The sequence below is a fragment of the Pteronotus mesoamericanus genome, unplaced genomic scaffold, assembly GCF_021234165.1.
Source record: "Pteronotus mesoamericanus isolate MK-2021 breed Mesoamerican mustached bat unplaced genomic scaffold, CSHL_Meso_final scaffold_174, whole genome shotgun sequence".
NCBI classification, from domain to species: Eukaryota; Metazoa; Chordata; class Mammalia; order Chiroptera; family Mormoopidae; genus Pteronotus; species Pteronotus mesoamericanus.
Window position 1 is genome coordinate 14,958,185 of NW_026555309.1, and position 16,371 is coordinate 14,974,555.

Genomic DNA, 16,371 nt, shown 5'->3' on the forward strand with positions numbered 1-16,371 from the left:
ATAGTTAAACAAGCAGTTTGCAGCCATCTAGTAAATCCAATCTTCTGTAAACTAAGGACACAGGAGGGAAATGGCCTGCATTTCTCCTCCCCAGCCAGAGGGTAAACAGCTTAAATCACCCTACTCAGGGAGCTAGATAACAAAAACCCAATTAGTGTTGTTTGCCAACCAGGCCCAAGGACAGATGAAGTCAAAAGAATAAATCTCATTTTGGCACATCAGCATAACACTGATGAATATCTTATTGACTCTCCCCTAAAACTGCCCCCAAATCCCCAACCTTTAAAACCCCTCAAAATGAAGGTCCCAGCATATGCGGCACACGGGAACATGCCCTCACCTTGCGCCTATCCTTCTCTTCTTCCCCCACAGGCATGCATCCCCTAAAGTCTAAGGGACACCACAAGGTTTGCAACCAAGTAGCAATGGGCAGCAGCAGCTCTTCCCGGGCTCACCTCCAAACCCCCTTTCTCTGACTTCTTAGTGAGCTTAAGCAGACAGGCTAAGGCTCATATCTTTCGTATTACGTTTCGAGAAAGCCGAGGCAGCTCCGCTTAGGCTCTCCTGTTGCTTCCAACATCCTAAGCCCTCCCTTGTTTCACTGTCCCCAGATTTAATAAACATCCTCTAAAATTCACCTGGACTCCTACTGTGAAATCTTTCCTGCTCAAAGTCAAGAATCCACACACTACCGGCCGGCCGGCCATAGGCAAACCCACTCAGGGCCAGGTCCCCTTTCCAGTAACATAATGACTGAAATGAGAGGCGAAAAGCGTTGGAGATCCAAAATAACAGCTATTCATGAAGCAGTGATTCAGGCAGAAGCCCAAATAGTCTCCCAATTACGAGATGAAGGCAAGGGGTGTTTATGAGACAGGAAAGAGGAATAATTACATGAATAGGACCAAGGGTGCTAAGCTAAAGAAGGAATTTCTACAGGTGCAGATAAGCTAATATAGTGATGCTGATTCTAAAAAAAAAGGCTTTAATTTCCAGTACAGTAGTCATAACAACTGCTTTCTTGTTATTTTTGTAAACAGGTCTTTGGAACGCAATGTTGCTTTAGGCTCAGACCAAGTGTTGTTTTGCCCGGTCTGAACATTCCAAAGGTTTGAGGAGTAAGACAGGCAAGGCAGTCCTTCTGAGATGACAGCTCTGGCTCCAGTTTGAAGGGGCTCCCTTTGACACAGGCCCGTTAGCCAGGACAAATGGAATCGGGAAACTCAGACAGATAGCTGAACAAACTGGCAGGTCAATTTACAGCAGAGACACAGGGCCTCCTCCCTAAAGATAACATCTAAGCCTCACTTGTGTTTTAGGTCCAGGTCCAGAAAAGCAGCAAAACCAGGTGGGCAAAACCATCACCAATTACAATGACTAACAACCCCCTGCCCTGGCACTAACCCTGAAAGAACACACCTGGAAACAGATAATCTACTGAAACCCTCCCCTGAGACCTCCCCTAAAATTCCCACCTGCAAGAGACACAAAACCCTCAAGACAAACGGCAGGCAGCGGCAGAGCAAGCACACACTCCCCAGCCTACACCATTCCCTCCTCTCCGTCCTCCACAGGTATGCATCTCTTAAACTCCAAGGGTCCCCCAAGACTTACAACCAGGGGAGCAATGGGCAGCAGCAGCTCATTCCAGGCTAATCCCTGAACCTGTCCCCAAGGCCCCCTTTTCTCTGACTTCCCAGTGAGTTAATGCAGCCCAGCCTAGGCTCTCTCTGGCTACTTCTTCTACCCTAGACCCTTCCTGTTACACTGTCCCCAGCTTTAATAAATATACCTTCATAGTCCTCTAAAGGTACCTGGACTCGTATTGCAAAATTTTTCCTGCACAAAAAACCCACACACTACCACCTGGCCCTAGGCAGACCCACTCAGGGCCAGGTCCCCTGTCCAGTAACACCTTTATATAGGTATAGAAAGTAGAAACAAACATATGTATGAAAATGCACTCCGAGAAGGTCTAGAACTCCACTCTCCAATACTGCAGCCATGAACCACATGTAGCTACAGACCTCTCCCCTTTCTGGAGAACGGAGATGGAGTTGAAAATTATAAGCTTCTAATCATGGAGCCCACCAAAAGTCAGCTCATTAGAACAAAAGACATTCCTATCACCCAGGAAATTCCAAGGGATTCAGGAACTTCGTCAGAAACTGGGGTCAATGACCAAGTATTAGAACAAAAGACGCCCCCGGTGCTCTTATCACTGAGGAAATTACAAGGGTTTTAGGAGCTCTGTGCCAGGAACTCGGGGGAGAGACCAATATAGGTATTTTCTATAATCTCAGAGAGTCAAAGTATACAATTTACTCCAGCACGCTACATGAATCACAAATTTACTCTATACAATCTAAATTGACATACATCTTCATAGAATAGCTCCCAGTGACTCTATCAAGAAGCTCAGTCTGGCCAGGTCTTATCCCTGGGATAAAAATATTTTGAACGAAAGGAGCCAGTGCCCCTGAAGCTGATTCGCAAGAACCTAGCCTTTAGTTAAATTTTATATCCTAAAAATGTTGCCAAGCTACTCAATTTTAGCCTTTTTTTTTTTTTTCACTTCATAATTTTGGATGTTGACGGTGTCTCACCACCATTCATTCCACCCCTTCACAGTGGCACCCCTAGGTCTAAGGGTAGGAATCCCTCTGGTCACAGGAAAGAGGCCCAATATCAGCACAAAGTTATAACATCTTATTTAATGATTACGTGTAGGCACCATCTGCCTGTCATCAGACAGATGAGAAAAATATGTGGTCCCAACAGCTGTTGAGATCTATCATTTGACCTGAGGGGAGCCAGTCTGAGTATAAAACCGATACTGTGAATGACTAATGGGAAAAATAGAAGGAAACTGGGCACATGCTGACACCATTTAAATGGCTAGGCCAGTCAATCCTGAAGCCTGGAATTTCCAGTAACACATAGTTTTCATTTTTAATTTTTTTAAGACTGTATTTATTTATATTTAGAAAGAACGGAAGGGAGGGAGAAAGAAGGGAAGAGAAACATCGATGTGTAAGAGAGACATCGATCAGTTCCTCTTGCACACCGCTAACTGGGGACCTGGCCCGCAACCCAGGCCTGTGCCCTGAGTGGGAATCGGACAGGCGACCCTTCAGTTCGCAGGCTGGCACTCAGTCCACTGAGGCACACTAGTCAGGGCAGTTACATATACTATTAAAAATCAATTAGATAAACCAGTATTTTTATCAATACTTAAACCAAAAGCATAGTAACTGATATAAGAAAAATCTATTGAGGTTTTTCTTTCTTTCCATTGTGCTTATCCTATTTGCCTATTTTATCTCGCTTAAATCACTACTTCCCACATTTTGCTTTTAAATGAGAATTCAAATAAGATGTAAGAATCCCCCCCCCCAAAAAAAAAGTAGAGACTGGGTGCCATCATTATTTCAATTACTCTATACTGGTCCTCCCAAAAGCATAAAGCAGACTCCCAGATTACAGCTTTGTTCAGACAGGAATACTCCCATTTGCACCCAGTCCGGATAACTGAGAAAGAGGTCTTAGACCAAATTACATCCCAGGGAGCGAAGACATTTTCCAAAAGACAGCTTAGGGAACACACCTCACAAAGTCTATACAACAGTAGTTTTTTAGCACTGAGGGAAGGAGAGCAAGAGATACAGGCCTTTTTGAGAAACTCTGAAAAGTTCTTTAGAAAAATGCATGTGTATATGCATACCCTTCTGTTTGAGTTGCCTCCTATTCACCCAACTGTGAGGAAGGGATTCCTGCTACAGGGTTATGGGGATGGTCAAATACACAACTCCCAGCACGATACAGGTGCAGTAACAGTAGTCACATATATTCGCAGCCCCCGGAAGAAGGACACCAAACTGATACAGGGCCACCCGGGGGCTGCCCTCTGGAACAGAATGATGCACCAGGGGCTGTAGAAGGCAGCCGTTAGAGTACCCAGGGCGGAGCGGGCACCCTGGTAGACATGAAGGATAGGACTGGCTTGTTTGAACAATTCTTCGGCTGGCTGGGAACTGAAGCATTGTGGACAAAAAACAGACACACAGTAAACCCAACAAGCTCACGCAAGGCCTGCGTGGTGGCCTGACAAACTTGAGACCTAAAGTAACCATATAGGACAATCTGAAATTAAAACTTTTTAACTAAAAGCAGCTTATGGCAGGTAGTCATGTCCTAGGCTACAATCTTCCCTGACAAAAGTCTATCTTTACCTTAATTGAGCCCGTTGTCTTTTTGCATCTATGATAACACACCTTTGGAATGTCAAGGTAACATCCCTTTTGCCAAACCCCTTGGGCACAACCACCAGAGCTGAAATCACAAATGCTCTTACTATTACTGTTAACTGTTGACTGTTAACTAGGCTGTACTCACCTATGTAAAAGAAGTATGTGTCTACCATTTTAGTTTTTTATCCAATCCCAGAGTTTCCCCCTCCACCCCACTTTGCTTTCTCCTGCCTCCCAAATCTATCACCCTTATGCCTCCTCTTTTTGACTGTAATATATAAAATAAGGTGCAAAACTGCCATTGTCCACAGTATTTTCTCAATCTGTTGAGGTTTTGCTTCCCAGCAATTGTTGTCAGTGTGACTCAAATAAACTCATAAAAAGTCTTAGAGGTTTGGACGTTTCTTACATTGACAGCCTGCTACTCAGGGATAAGCAGAAACTGCACCTGACCCCCTCAGTGGGCTCTAGCTAAGGGACCTTACCTCAGGAGCGGAGTGGAAAAGGGATCTACAGTTAGGCCATTCAAGGCCTCGTGATTTTACTCAGTGTCAAGGCAGTGCATAATACTGAAATCCTTAATTTTAGGTCTTAAACCACACCCTCCCTTACAGACACATTCACTACCCTTCATTGCCCACGCTAATTAAGAACCGCTGCTAGACAACAGAATGGTGGTTTTCAGAACTGAAGAGGGGTAGGGGGAGGACAAAGAGAGTGAAGGGGTCAAAAATATGGTGATAGAAAAAAACATACGGTGATGGAAAAAGACAAGACTTTGGGTGGTGAGCACACAATGGAGTATACAGATGTATTTTGAAGTATAGATGTATTATGAAGTTGTACACCTGAAATTTATATACTGTTATTAACCAATGTCACCTCAATAAATTTAGTTTTTTAAAAAAGAACCACTGCTCCATATGCATATCATCTGACTGTTGTCTTTTCCCATGAGTGTCCCATCCTAGAAAAAAGCAAGCAATGCTCTGTACTCAGGAGAGAATTTGATAGCTCTCTCTCCTAGATATGCTCCTCAATAACATCTAAATAGTTTCAAACCTGCTTCAAAATGATTTGGAGGGATACATATGAGCGGGCCAATAGTCAAATGACCAGGATCCCTTTTTACTGGCCTGATTCCAGGATAAAGTTAAGCAAATTTATTTACTTCTGTCCAAGGCAGGAATTCAAAGGAATAGTCCCTGTGGGCAGGTTGCCTGAAAAGCCCCTCAAAAATCCTGAACACTAAAGACAAATGATTTAGGGGAGAATGAATGATATTCACCAGTATTTTTCAGAGGTAGAGATACACCTGTCATGGTTTCCCTCTTTAGCAGACTGGGCTCCTGACATTGTCCAGTAATTTCCAGAGCGATCCCCCCAGTAAGTCCTGTACCCACCTGTCACCATACATAGCTATTAAAATATTACTGACTATATTCCTTATGCTGTACTTTACATCCCCATGGCTATTTTGTAACTACCAATTTGAGCTTCTTAATCTCTTTCCCTTTTTCATCCAGTCCCCCAACCCCCTCCCACCTGGCAATCCTCAGTTTGTTCTCTGTTCCTAAATCTGTTTTGTTCACTCGTTTATTTTGGTTGTTTTTCTTTTAAGACTTTATTTAGTTATTTTTAGAGAGATGGGAAGGGAGGCAGAAAGACGGGGAGAGAAACATCGATATGTGAAGGATGCATAGATCCACTGCCTCTCGCACACTCCCAACTGGCAGCCTGGCCCACAACCCAGGCATGTTCCCTGACAAGGAATCAAACTGGAGACCTTTTGGTTCACAGTCCAGTGCTCAATCCACTGAGCCGCATAGGCCAGGGCCTATTTTGTTCTTATGTAAAAGAGAGTCTACGTATAAATAAAGTCATATGTTATTTGTCTCTGTGGACCCTCATATGCTTCCATATTTGGCTATTGTAAATAACGCTGCAATGAGCACAGATATGCATATATCTTTTGGAATTAGTGTTTTAGATTTCTTTAGATAAATACCAAAATTAGAATTGCTGGGTCATAATGTAGTTGTAACTTTAATTTTTTGAGGAACCTCAATACTGTTTTCCATAGTGACTGTACCAATTTGCAATCCCACTAACAAATTAAAGAGACTAAAGGGACATAAAACTAAATACAACACATAACCATGGACTAGCAGGCATGAAAGTAACATTTATCTTGGGTACATCCATCAGAACTCTTGGGTGATCGGGTTCATTGTCAATGAGAAGTAATATCAACAGTGGGCTTAAAACACTCAGTAAACCATGTGGTAAACAGATGTGCTATCATCCAGGCTCTTTTGTTCCATTTATAGAGCACAGGCAAGGAGTAGATTTAGCATAATTCTTAAGGGTCCTAGGATTGTCAAAGTGTTAAATGAGCACTGGCTTCAAACTAAAGTCACCAACTACATTAGCCCCTAACAAGAAAGTCAGCCTGTCCTTTGAAGCCAGGCACTGACTTCTTCTCTCAAGCAATCAAAGTCCTAGATGGCAACTTCTTCCAATACAAGGCTGTTCTATCTTCACTGAAAATCTGCTGTTAAGCCCTGGCCGGTGTGGCTCAGTGAATTGAGCACTGGCCTGTGAACTGAAAAGTCACTGGTTCAGTTCCTGGTCAGGGCACATGCTTGTGTTGTGAGCCAAGTCCCCAGCTGGGAGTGTGCCAGAGGCAACCAACAGATGTATCTCTCTCACATCAATGTTTCTTGCCCTCTTTCTTCCTCCCTCCCCCTCTCTCTAAAAAATAAATTAAAAATCTTTAAGAAAAAAAAAAGAAAGAAAATCTGCCATTTAGTGTAGTCACCTTCATTCCTTATCTTAGCTAGACCTGCTGAGTAACGCTGTAACTTCTCCTTCAGTGCTTGCTGTTTCATCTTGGAGGTAGCTTTTTCCCTTAAACTTCATGAACCAACCACTGTTAGCTTCAAACTTTTCTTCTGCAGTTTCCTCACATCATTCAGCCTTCATAGAATAGAAGATAGTTAGGGCTTTGCTTTGGATTAGGTTTTGGCTTAAGGTAATGTTGTGGCTGGTTTGTTCTTTTGTTTCACTTTCTTATCATGCATGTGTTCACTGGAGTCGCACTTTCAATTTCCTTCAAGGACTCTTCCTTTGCATTTATAATTTATCTGTAACAAAAGGCCTAGTTTTCAGCCTATCACAGCTTTCAGCATGCATTTGTCACTAAGCCTAATCATTTCTAGCTTTTGATTTAAAGTGAGATGTGCAACCCTTCCTTTCATGTGAACATTTAAAGAACACTGTAGGGTTACTAACTGACCTAATTTCAGTATTGTTGACTCGGGGAATAGGGAGGGCCCAGGAGAGGGAGAGAGACGGAGAAAACAGGTATTCAGTAAAGCAGCCAGAATGTATACAACTTTTAGGGATTACGTTCACTGTCATATAGATGTGGTTCATGACACCCAAAACAATTTAGATAGTAGCATCAAAGATCACTGATCACAGATAACAACAAATATTAACAGTAATGAAAAAGTTTGAAATATTGCAAGAATTATCAACATCTGACACAGAGACATGAAGTGACTTGTCAATAGACTTGTTTGACACAGGGTTCCCACAAAACCTTCAATTTGTAAAAAATACATCTGGAAAGCCCAACAAAACAAAATGCAATAAAACAAGGTATGTCTATATGTACTTTCATATAGATTGAGCATCACAATAAATGATACATACCTTGTTCATACATTGCTGCTGGGAGTATAAACTGGTACTAACCTCTGCAGAGGGCCATTCATTGTTATCCATCCAAATGACAAATGCATACTTTGAGACAAGCACCTACTCCAGCTTATTTATCCTATAGGTATATTCTCACATATATTTATAATATATAGATATTCATTATTGCTTTGTTTGTAATAACAAAAGATACCAAGCAACCTAAATATCCATTAATAAGGTCCTGGTTAAGTACATTTGGCAAATCCATACAATAGAATATCGTCTAGTTTTTTTAAATCCAAAGAGGCAGTTCTAACTGTACTGACAAAAAGATTTCAAAGGCAGACTGTTGCAGTAAAAATGCAAACTATGGAACAGTGCAGCTAGTGGAAAAATCACTTGTATGGGAAAAATATTATGTACAAATGTTCCCAAATATATAATATCTCAAAGATACCCCAAATACTGGTAACTGGTTGCATCTGGGGAAAGACACTAGATAGCTAGGGATCAAGGAAAGAGGGACTTCTTACTATATTTTTCATAACTTCTGAATTTTTTTACCATGTGCATTCATTACCTAGTTTTTTACTAAAAAAAAAAAAAGTCACAAGGGACTATTGATTCTATTCATATGAAATGTCTAGAACAGGCAAAACCACAGAGATAGAACGCAGAGTAGTTGTTACCAGGGCTGGGAAGAGAGTGGGGAATGGGGAGTTGACTGTTTAATCGGTCCCTGGTTTCCTTTCAGTGCGATGAAAATATTCTGGAACTAGGTAGTGGTAGTGGTTACACAACACTATAAACATGCTAAATGTCACTGAATTGTGCACTTTAAAATGGTGAATTTTACGTTATGGATATTTTATCACAACAAAAAAATTCAAACATTATAAATTAAATATAAATAGGACCAATAAAATTCAAAAAACTGCATTAATTTGATAGTAATACTTTACTAAAATTAAACTGTCAATCACACAGGTTCTTCTGCAGTAAGGCATATTATGGCTCAATTCTTTGGCCAACTCTACTTGAATACATGCAACCCTGATTTCGCAGAAGTATATTGCTCAGACATTCTGTCCACCCCTGTTCTTATTTGCAGACATGAGATCTTGTGGTAATACTCCAAAAGATTCAGCATGTGCATATTTTTATTCATATCATTAAAAAACACACACAAATGAGGCAAAATGTTAACAACTACTGAATTTAGAATAATTGGATTATTCTCTGCTGTATATGGAGGATATTTTTCAAAATACAAAGGCAGTGGAGAAAAATGACGATATATTTTAACTGGAACACAGACTTGGACCCTCACCTCAAGGTAGATTAGATCCAGGATAGAAAGGTTATCAAAAGGTGAATGGATACCATATAGGTCTTTTATCTCGACACTTTTCTATACACAACATCCCTCTCCAGCAATCACCATAGAAAGCAAGATGCTTCATACAATGCTGTTTTTCCCAGTTAACCTCTCTCTTTGAATGACAGGCAGGAGGGTTATCAGGAAGTTGGCCCGGTTTCCTCAGTCCAGTGAATGTACTAAATCAGAGGATTAAGGAATTAAGGGTTGAGTAAATTAACTCCCTCTTTAATGTATCTTAACTCTTAACTCTCTTATATTTAGCAGGGAAGAGAATAAGAAACCATAGTAAAACCCCAAATAAAAATCAAATAGACCCCAAAAAGTAACATGTCATATGTGATACTGTAAAGTCTAAGTATCATTCTCTGGGGAAGATATTAGTTACGGTGACGGGGGGGCGGGGGGAACAGGCATACACTATCTGCTACAGGCTTGAGAGTAGGGAAGAAAGTGTAGGAAACTAGGACATTCATCTAACAATGATAGAAGGAAAAAAAGAGAGAGGAAAGTAAGATAGAAAGAAAGGAGACAGCAAATCAGTGAAACACGGCAGCAGCTAAACGGCCCTGCCCAGAACTGCTTCTACAAGTTTCCCTGGATTGTTACCAGCTCCAAAAGTCCTTCCCAACTTTTGAAGTTATGAGGAACATAAATGGCACCAAGGAGCCAGGCCAGTTGGGAAAATACAGAATTCTTTTCTGCCCCAACAAGAAATGAGTCCATTTATAGGTAAAATTAATCATCACCCGGCTCCAAAACTTCCTTCAAAAGGGGTAAGTGCTTAAGGCACTTTTTGTTGATTTACTAAAGACCAGCAGATGGGGCTCTCTCCCTGAATATGGTTATTCAACCAGAAATTAATAAAATACAATTGGAAAAATGTAGCCTTGATGTTGCCTTTCACAAGGCCAAATAAACAGCTGTGCACAATCCTAATTATTTTTTTAATTACTTAAAAAATACTGAACTATTACAAATTAAAAAAGAACCGTAATATATTAACTCAATTTAACAAAGAGAAGGAGGGAATGTTTGTTAAATGCTTGCTTTTCCTGAAATTATATACCTTCATAATTCCCATCTAACCGATTTGATGTTATTCCATGGACTATAATGAATTATCCATTTTACTCATTTCAAGTTCACCTCTCCAAATTTAGTAATTAACATTTTTTTAGAAATTTTTTTTCAAATCTTTAAACACATTTTGATAGTTGAGGAAAAGACCATATTTGACCATTAAATTTACAATGAACAATATTAGATATATTCCCATTATAAAATACAAGATTTGAATCACATGGCTATTAATCCAGTCATTAAAGACAAATTATGAAACAAAAAGTCTAAATTGCCAACAATCTATTGGTTTTATAGAAATAACTTTCAGATGTAACATTCATTCTAATAATCAATTTAAATAATACTGTAATAACTGGTCAAGTGTAAACTTGATTAATTAAAAAGTACAGTCTCACCTGTATGATGTAGGTTTAATGTTGGCATTGCAGAGGTTTCAAAATAGTCTTTTCCCTTGTAATTATCCCCATGATTCATTTCTCTAGCACTTTCTTCAGCAGGCAGATTTAAACTGCATATCCTGGAGTCAGTTTGTGACTGGAGGAAAGTATTATTTGCAGCAGCCTGTAAGAACAAAATATGCAGAAAATCTATCTGATCTTCCATATTTTTACATAATAAATTCCTAATTTAAAACATGAACTACCAGTTTAATTTCTCTGTGTATAAATAGGGAATAGATATTTAAAGTAAATTTAAAATCCAATTTTTATTGTATTTTAAGTTAGTTTTAATTATGTCTAAAAGCTGAAAGATATGAGAATGAAAATTGTGTTTATAATTATAGCGTATTTTAAGTAACATTATCAGAAGAGCTTTTAAACAAGTTGTAACATGCTATTGTCATAGTCAATTGCTCTTTTTCTTACTAAATTTCTCAATATTAAAACAATACTTAAATATTGCTAATTTTTATACTGCTGTCAGTGTTTTTTATTTTTTTAATTTCTTAAAAATTTTATTTAGCCCCAGCAGGTGTGGCTCAGTGGACTGAGTGCTGGTCTGCGAACCAAAGGGTCGCTAGTTTGATTCCCATTCAGGGCACATGCCTGGGTTGCAGCATGTGAGAAGCAACTAGTCGATGTACCTCTTACACATCACTGTTTCTCTCTCTCCCTTCCCCTCTCTCTAAAACTGAATAAATAAAACCTCTTTCCAAAAAATTATTTTATTTATTTTTAGAGAGAGGGGAAGGGAGGAAAAAAGAGAAGGAAAGAAACACTGACACGTGAGAGAAACATTGGATAGGTTGCCTTGTGCATACTCTCAACCAGGGACCTGGCCCAAAAACCAGGCATATGCACTGACCTTTCGGTTTGCAGGACCATACCCAACCCAGTAAGCCACACCAGTCAGGGCAGTGTGCTGTTTTTTTTTAAAGAGCCCTTATATTTTAGAAACAAATACTAAAATATTTACAAATGAAAATATATTCCTAGGATTTGCATCAAAATAATGAGAAGGAACTGGGGAAGGAACTGAAGAGGTAAAAAAGAAGCAAGATTTGGCATTAATTGACAATTGTTGAAGCCAGGTAATGGGTGCAAGGAGGTTCTTTATATGCTATTTTCTCTATTTTTGCATATGTATTAGTTTTCTGTCACTGCTGTAAAAAATTGCACAAATCTCATGGCTTAGAATAATGCAATTTCTTGTCTTATAATTCTGTAAGTTAGAACTCTGACTTGGGTCTTATTGGGCTAATAGCAAAGTTATGAGCAGAGCTACATTTCTTTTTTTATTTAAGATTTTTAAGTATTTATTTTTAGAGACAAGGAAGGCAGGAAGAAAGAGACGGAAACCTCAACGGGCAAGAGAAACATCCATCAGTTGCCTCTAGCACTTCCCCAACTGGGGACCTGGCCCTCAACGCAGGCTGTGTCCTGACCAGGAACAGAACCAGTGACCTTTCAGTTCCCAGACCAGCACTAAATCCACTGAGCCAGATCAGCCAGGGCTACACTTCTTCTTGAAGGTTATAAGGAAGAATACATTTCCTTGTCTTTTCAAATTCCTAAAAACCACCCACATTTCTTGGTTTGTGGCCCCTTTCTCCACTTGAAAACAAACTATATTGCATCTCTCTAACCCTGCTTCCATAATCTCCTTCTCTAACCCTCTCTTCTGTCTCCCTCTTCTGCTTTTAAAGAAACTATATTGGGCCAACCCAGATAATCCAGGATAACTATCCCATCTCAAAGTCTTTAACATCATTCACTTAGTCAAAAAGCTCCTTGCGCCATATGAGGTAAGATAAGTTCCAAGGTATAAGACATGGACATTTTTAGAGAGCCATTTTTCTGCCTACCACAGTATGTTTGAGTTTTTAAAAAGTAATAACTCACATTGTCATACCTGTATAAATATTCATTGTAATAAATTTAAAACATTCAAAAAAAACCTATCTGATAAGACTTTAAAGTCATTGTAATAAACTAAGGATTTTGCAACTTATGTTACAAAAAATAAGTCATAAATTTTTTTTGGCAGTATGTTATTTTGATATAATTTAAAAGTTATATAAACATTCCAAAAATAAGTACCATATACCTGTTAGCAGATTCACCATATGATTATATTTGGTGACATTTACTTTCCTTCTTTCCCCTGCCTTCCTCCTTCCCTCTGTGTGCACATACACACTCAGAGTAAGCTGTGGGCACTGTGCTCCTTCTCCTCTAGGTACTTCAAAGTGTTTACCAAAGGCCACATTGTTGTATGATTCCATTTATACAAAATGCTCATAATAGGCAATCTATAGAAACGGAAAGTAGATTAGTGGTGACCAATGGCTGAGGGACTTGGGGAAATGGGGGAATGACTGCTACTGTGTATAAGGTTTCTTTTCTGAATGATGAAAATGTTCTAAAATTAATTTTGGTGATTGCTGCACAACTCTGTGTATGTACCAAAAACCACTGAATTGCAGTAGGTAGATTCTATGGTATGTGAACTATATTTAAATAAACCTGTTTTTTTAAAAAATTATTTAAAATGATAAACTGTTTTCTCCTTATGTTGCGGCCAGAATTCCAAAAAAATGTAGGGTAAAATACATGCAGACCAGTCCTGGCCAATGTGAGTCAGTTGGAGTGTCATTCCATAGAACAAAAGGCTGTGGGTTCAATTTCCAGTCAGAGAACATGCCCTGGTTGAAGGGTTGATCCCTGGTAGGGGTATGTAGGAGAAGGCAACCAATTGATGTTTCTCTCACACTGATGTTTCTCTCTCTTCCTCCCTCCCTCCCTCTCTAAAACTAATTAAAAAATGTCCTAGGGTGAAGAAATACAGGCAGACCAAAAAAGGCAGAGTCAAAAATGAGTATATAAAGGGATTAGCCAAAGAACATATATGCATGACCCATGGACATGGACAATGGTGTGGAGATTGATTGCCTGAGAGAGTGAAGAGGAATGGGTGGAGGGGGGAAAAGGGGGAAAAACTGGGACAACTGTAATAGCATAAACAATAAATTTTTTTTTTTTTAAATAGTAGGTATGCCCTGGCTAGTGTGGCTCAGTGGACTGAGCACCAGCGGCACCTGCAAGCCAAAAGGTCGCTGGTTCAATTCCCAGTCAGGGCACATGTCTGGGTTGCGGGCCAGGGCCCAAGTTGGGAGTGTGTGAAAGGCAACTGACTGACATCTCTCACATCGATGTTTCTCTCATTCTCTTTCTCCCTCCCTTCCTCTCTCTCTAAAAATAAATAAGATCTTTAAAAAAAAAAATGAGTAGGTAGTTTCAACAACAAAAAGACAATCAATTAAAACCTGAAAGGACTTCAACAGATACTTCTCCAAAGAAAATACAGATGGCCAATAAGTACATGAAAAGATGCTCTGCATCACTAGCCATTAGGGAAATGCAAATCAAAACCACAATGAAATCCCACTTCACACGAACAAGGACTGCTATAAATAAAAACGATAATTAAAAAAAAAAAACAGAACAAATATTGCTGAGAATGTGGAGAAACTGGAAGCCTCATGCATTGCTGGAAAGAATGTAAAATGGTACAGCAGCTATGGAAAACAGCTTGGCAGGTCCTCAAAAAACTAAACATAGCTTTACTATATGACCCAAAAATTCCACTCCCAGGTATATACCTAAGAGAACTGAATAACGAAGACCCAAACATAAACTCGTATGCCAATGTTCATAGCAGCATTATTTACAACAGCCAAAAAGTGGAAACAACCCATTTCATCAAGGTACATACAGAAATGAATGGATAAACAAAACACGGTATTTGCATACAAATGAATATTATTCAACCATATAAACAACTAAGTTCTAATACATTACAACATGAATGAACTTTGAAAACTTTATGCTAAATGAAATAAGCCAGACAGAAAAGGGCAAACATTTTATGATGCCATTTATATGAGGTACCTAAAAGGTCAAATTCATAGAGACACAAAGTAGAACAGTGATTACCAGGGGATGGGTAGAGTGAAGAATAAGGAGTTCTTCCTTAACAGTTATACAGTTTCTGTTTGGGGTAATAAAATTTTAAAAACACACAGTGGTGGTTACTACACAACAGTGTGAACTTAATGTCACTTGGACACTTAAAAATGGCAAAATGGCAAATTGTGTTATACGTATTTTACCACAATAAAAAAAGAAAAATATTAGACTTTAATCTCCATAACATAAATGGATCAGAGAATTATAGAATAGCAGAAGTATGGATTGCCCATTTTATATACATCCTCTTTTTTAAAGATTTTATTTATTTATTTTTAGACAGAAAGAAAGGGAGAGAGAAAAAGAGAGAGAGAAGCATCAACCTGTGGTTGCCTCTCATGCACCCCTACTGGGGACCTGGCCTGCAACCCAAGCATGTGCCCTCACTGGCGACCCTTTGATTCACAGGCCAGTGCTCAACCCACTGAGCCACCCCAGCCAGGGCTTACATACTTTCTATATACCTTCTATACACCTAAGACCAAAACAATCCTTTCTCTTAGTTGTAAAGCAGTATATTTTAAGACTGCTTCAAGCATTTATTTTTTATAAGTAAAATAAAAGGAAATGTCCAGAATAAATCATTATTTACATATTTACATTATTTACATTATTTACAACCTTATCTAAAGTTTTCGCTTATTTGTATTGTATCTTTAAATAGAATGGTAATCAGAGTAATTTTTTTATACCTTCCCTCACACAGGTATTTTTTACTGTTACCAAAAGCTTATTTTATGGACCCAACCGCATGTCATTCCTTTTTTAAAATTTGGTCATCATTTTTAGGGTTTTGGGAAGACTTTGGCAGAAAAGCTAAAAAATCCTATAGACAGTTAATATTGTTAACTCTTTAAATGACATTCTTTTTTAATACTCCTCCACAGATACGTTCATTGATTTTAGAGAGAAAGGAAGGGAGAGAGAGGGAGGGCGGGAGAGGAACATCAATCGGTCGCCGCCCTGACACACCCCAACACACAACCTAGGTATGTGCCCTGATCAAGGATGCAACCTGCAACCTCTTGATGAACGGGGTTACTCTCCACCCAACTGAGCCACCCAGCCAAGGCTAAATGGCACTTTTTATAAATACAAGCTTCTCTATATTATTCTTTCTTTACTTTTTTTTTTACCTCAAATAATTGTGTATCTGCATCCAGCTTTGTAATCTCTTCATTCGGACTCGGATTACTTCTTGCGGGCGGTATAAATTTTGGTTTTTTGAAAGGTTTCCCCTGTAACTGACTTGGTGCTGCAGATCGTCTCATATTCAGTGGTACTAACCTGAAAAATACTAAAAACAAAAGTCATCCATAAATATGATTAAAATCACCTCCAAATATAAAAATAGCTCATCACTACCACCGTGGTATCTTTAAAAATACAAGAGAATAAGCCAAAGCAGTTCAGGGTAGCAAGGGATCAGGAACCTGGACATAGTCCAGCACAAAACAGCTCTTAGGGATCCCAGGTTGGG

The 16,371-nt window shown here is 39.2% G+C and overlaps 1 protein-coding gene across 1 annotated transcript in view; it reads right to left on the reverse strand.

Moving 5' to 3' along the window:
• Nucleotides 1-16,162, reverse strand: part of RAD54B (RAD54 homolog B) — a 73,990-nt gene extending 57,828 nt beyond the window's left edge. Inside the window, exons 1-2 of the mRNA XM_054590055.1 lie at nucleotides 16,028-16,162; nucleotides 10,818-10,983 (exon numbers count right to left, since the gene is read on the reverse strand). Coding sequence (XP_054446030.1) covers nucleotides 10,818-10,983; nucleotides 16,028-16,162 — 301 coding nt within the window. The remainder of the gene's footprint in view (nucleotides 1-10,817; nucleotides 10,984-16,027) is intronic.
• Between the last annotated feature and the right edge of the window lie 209 nt (nucleotides 16,163-16,371).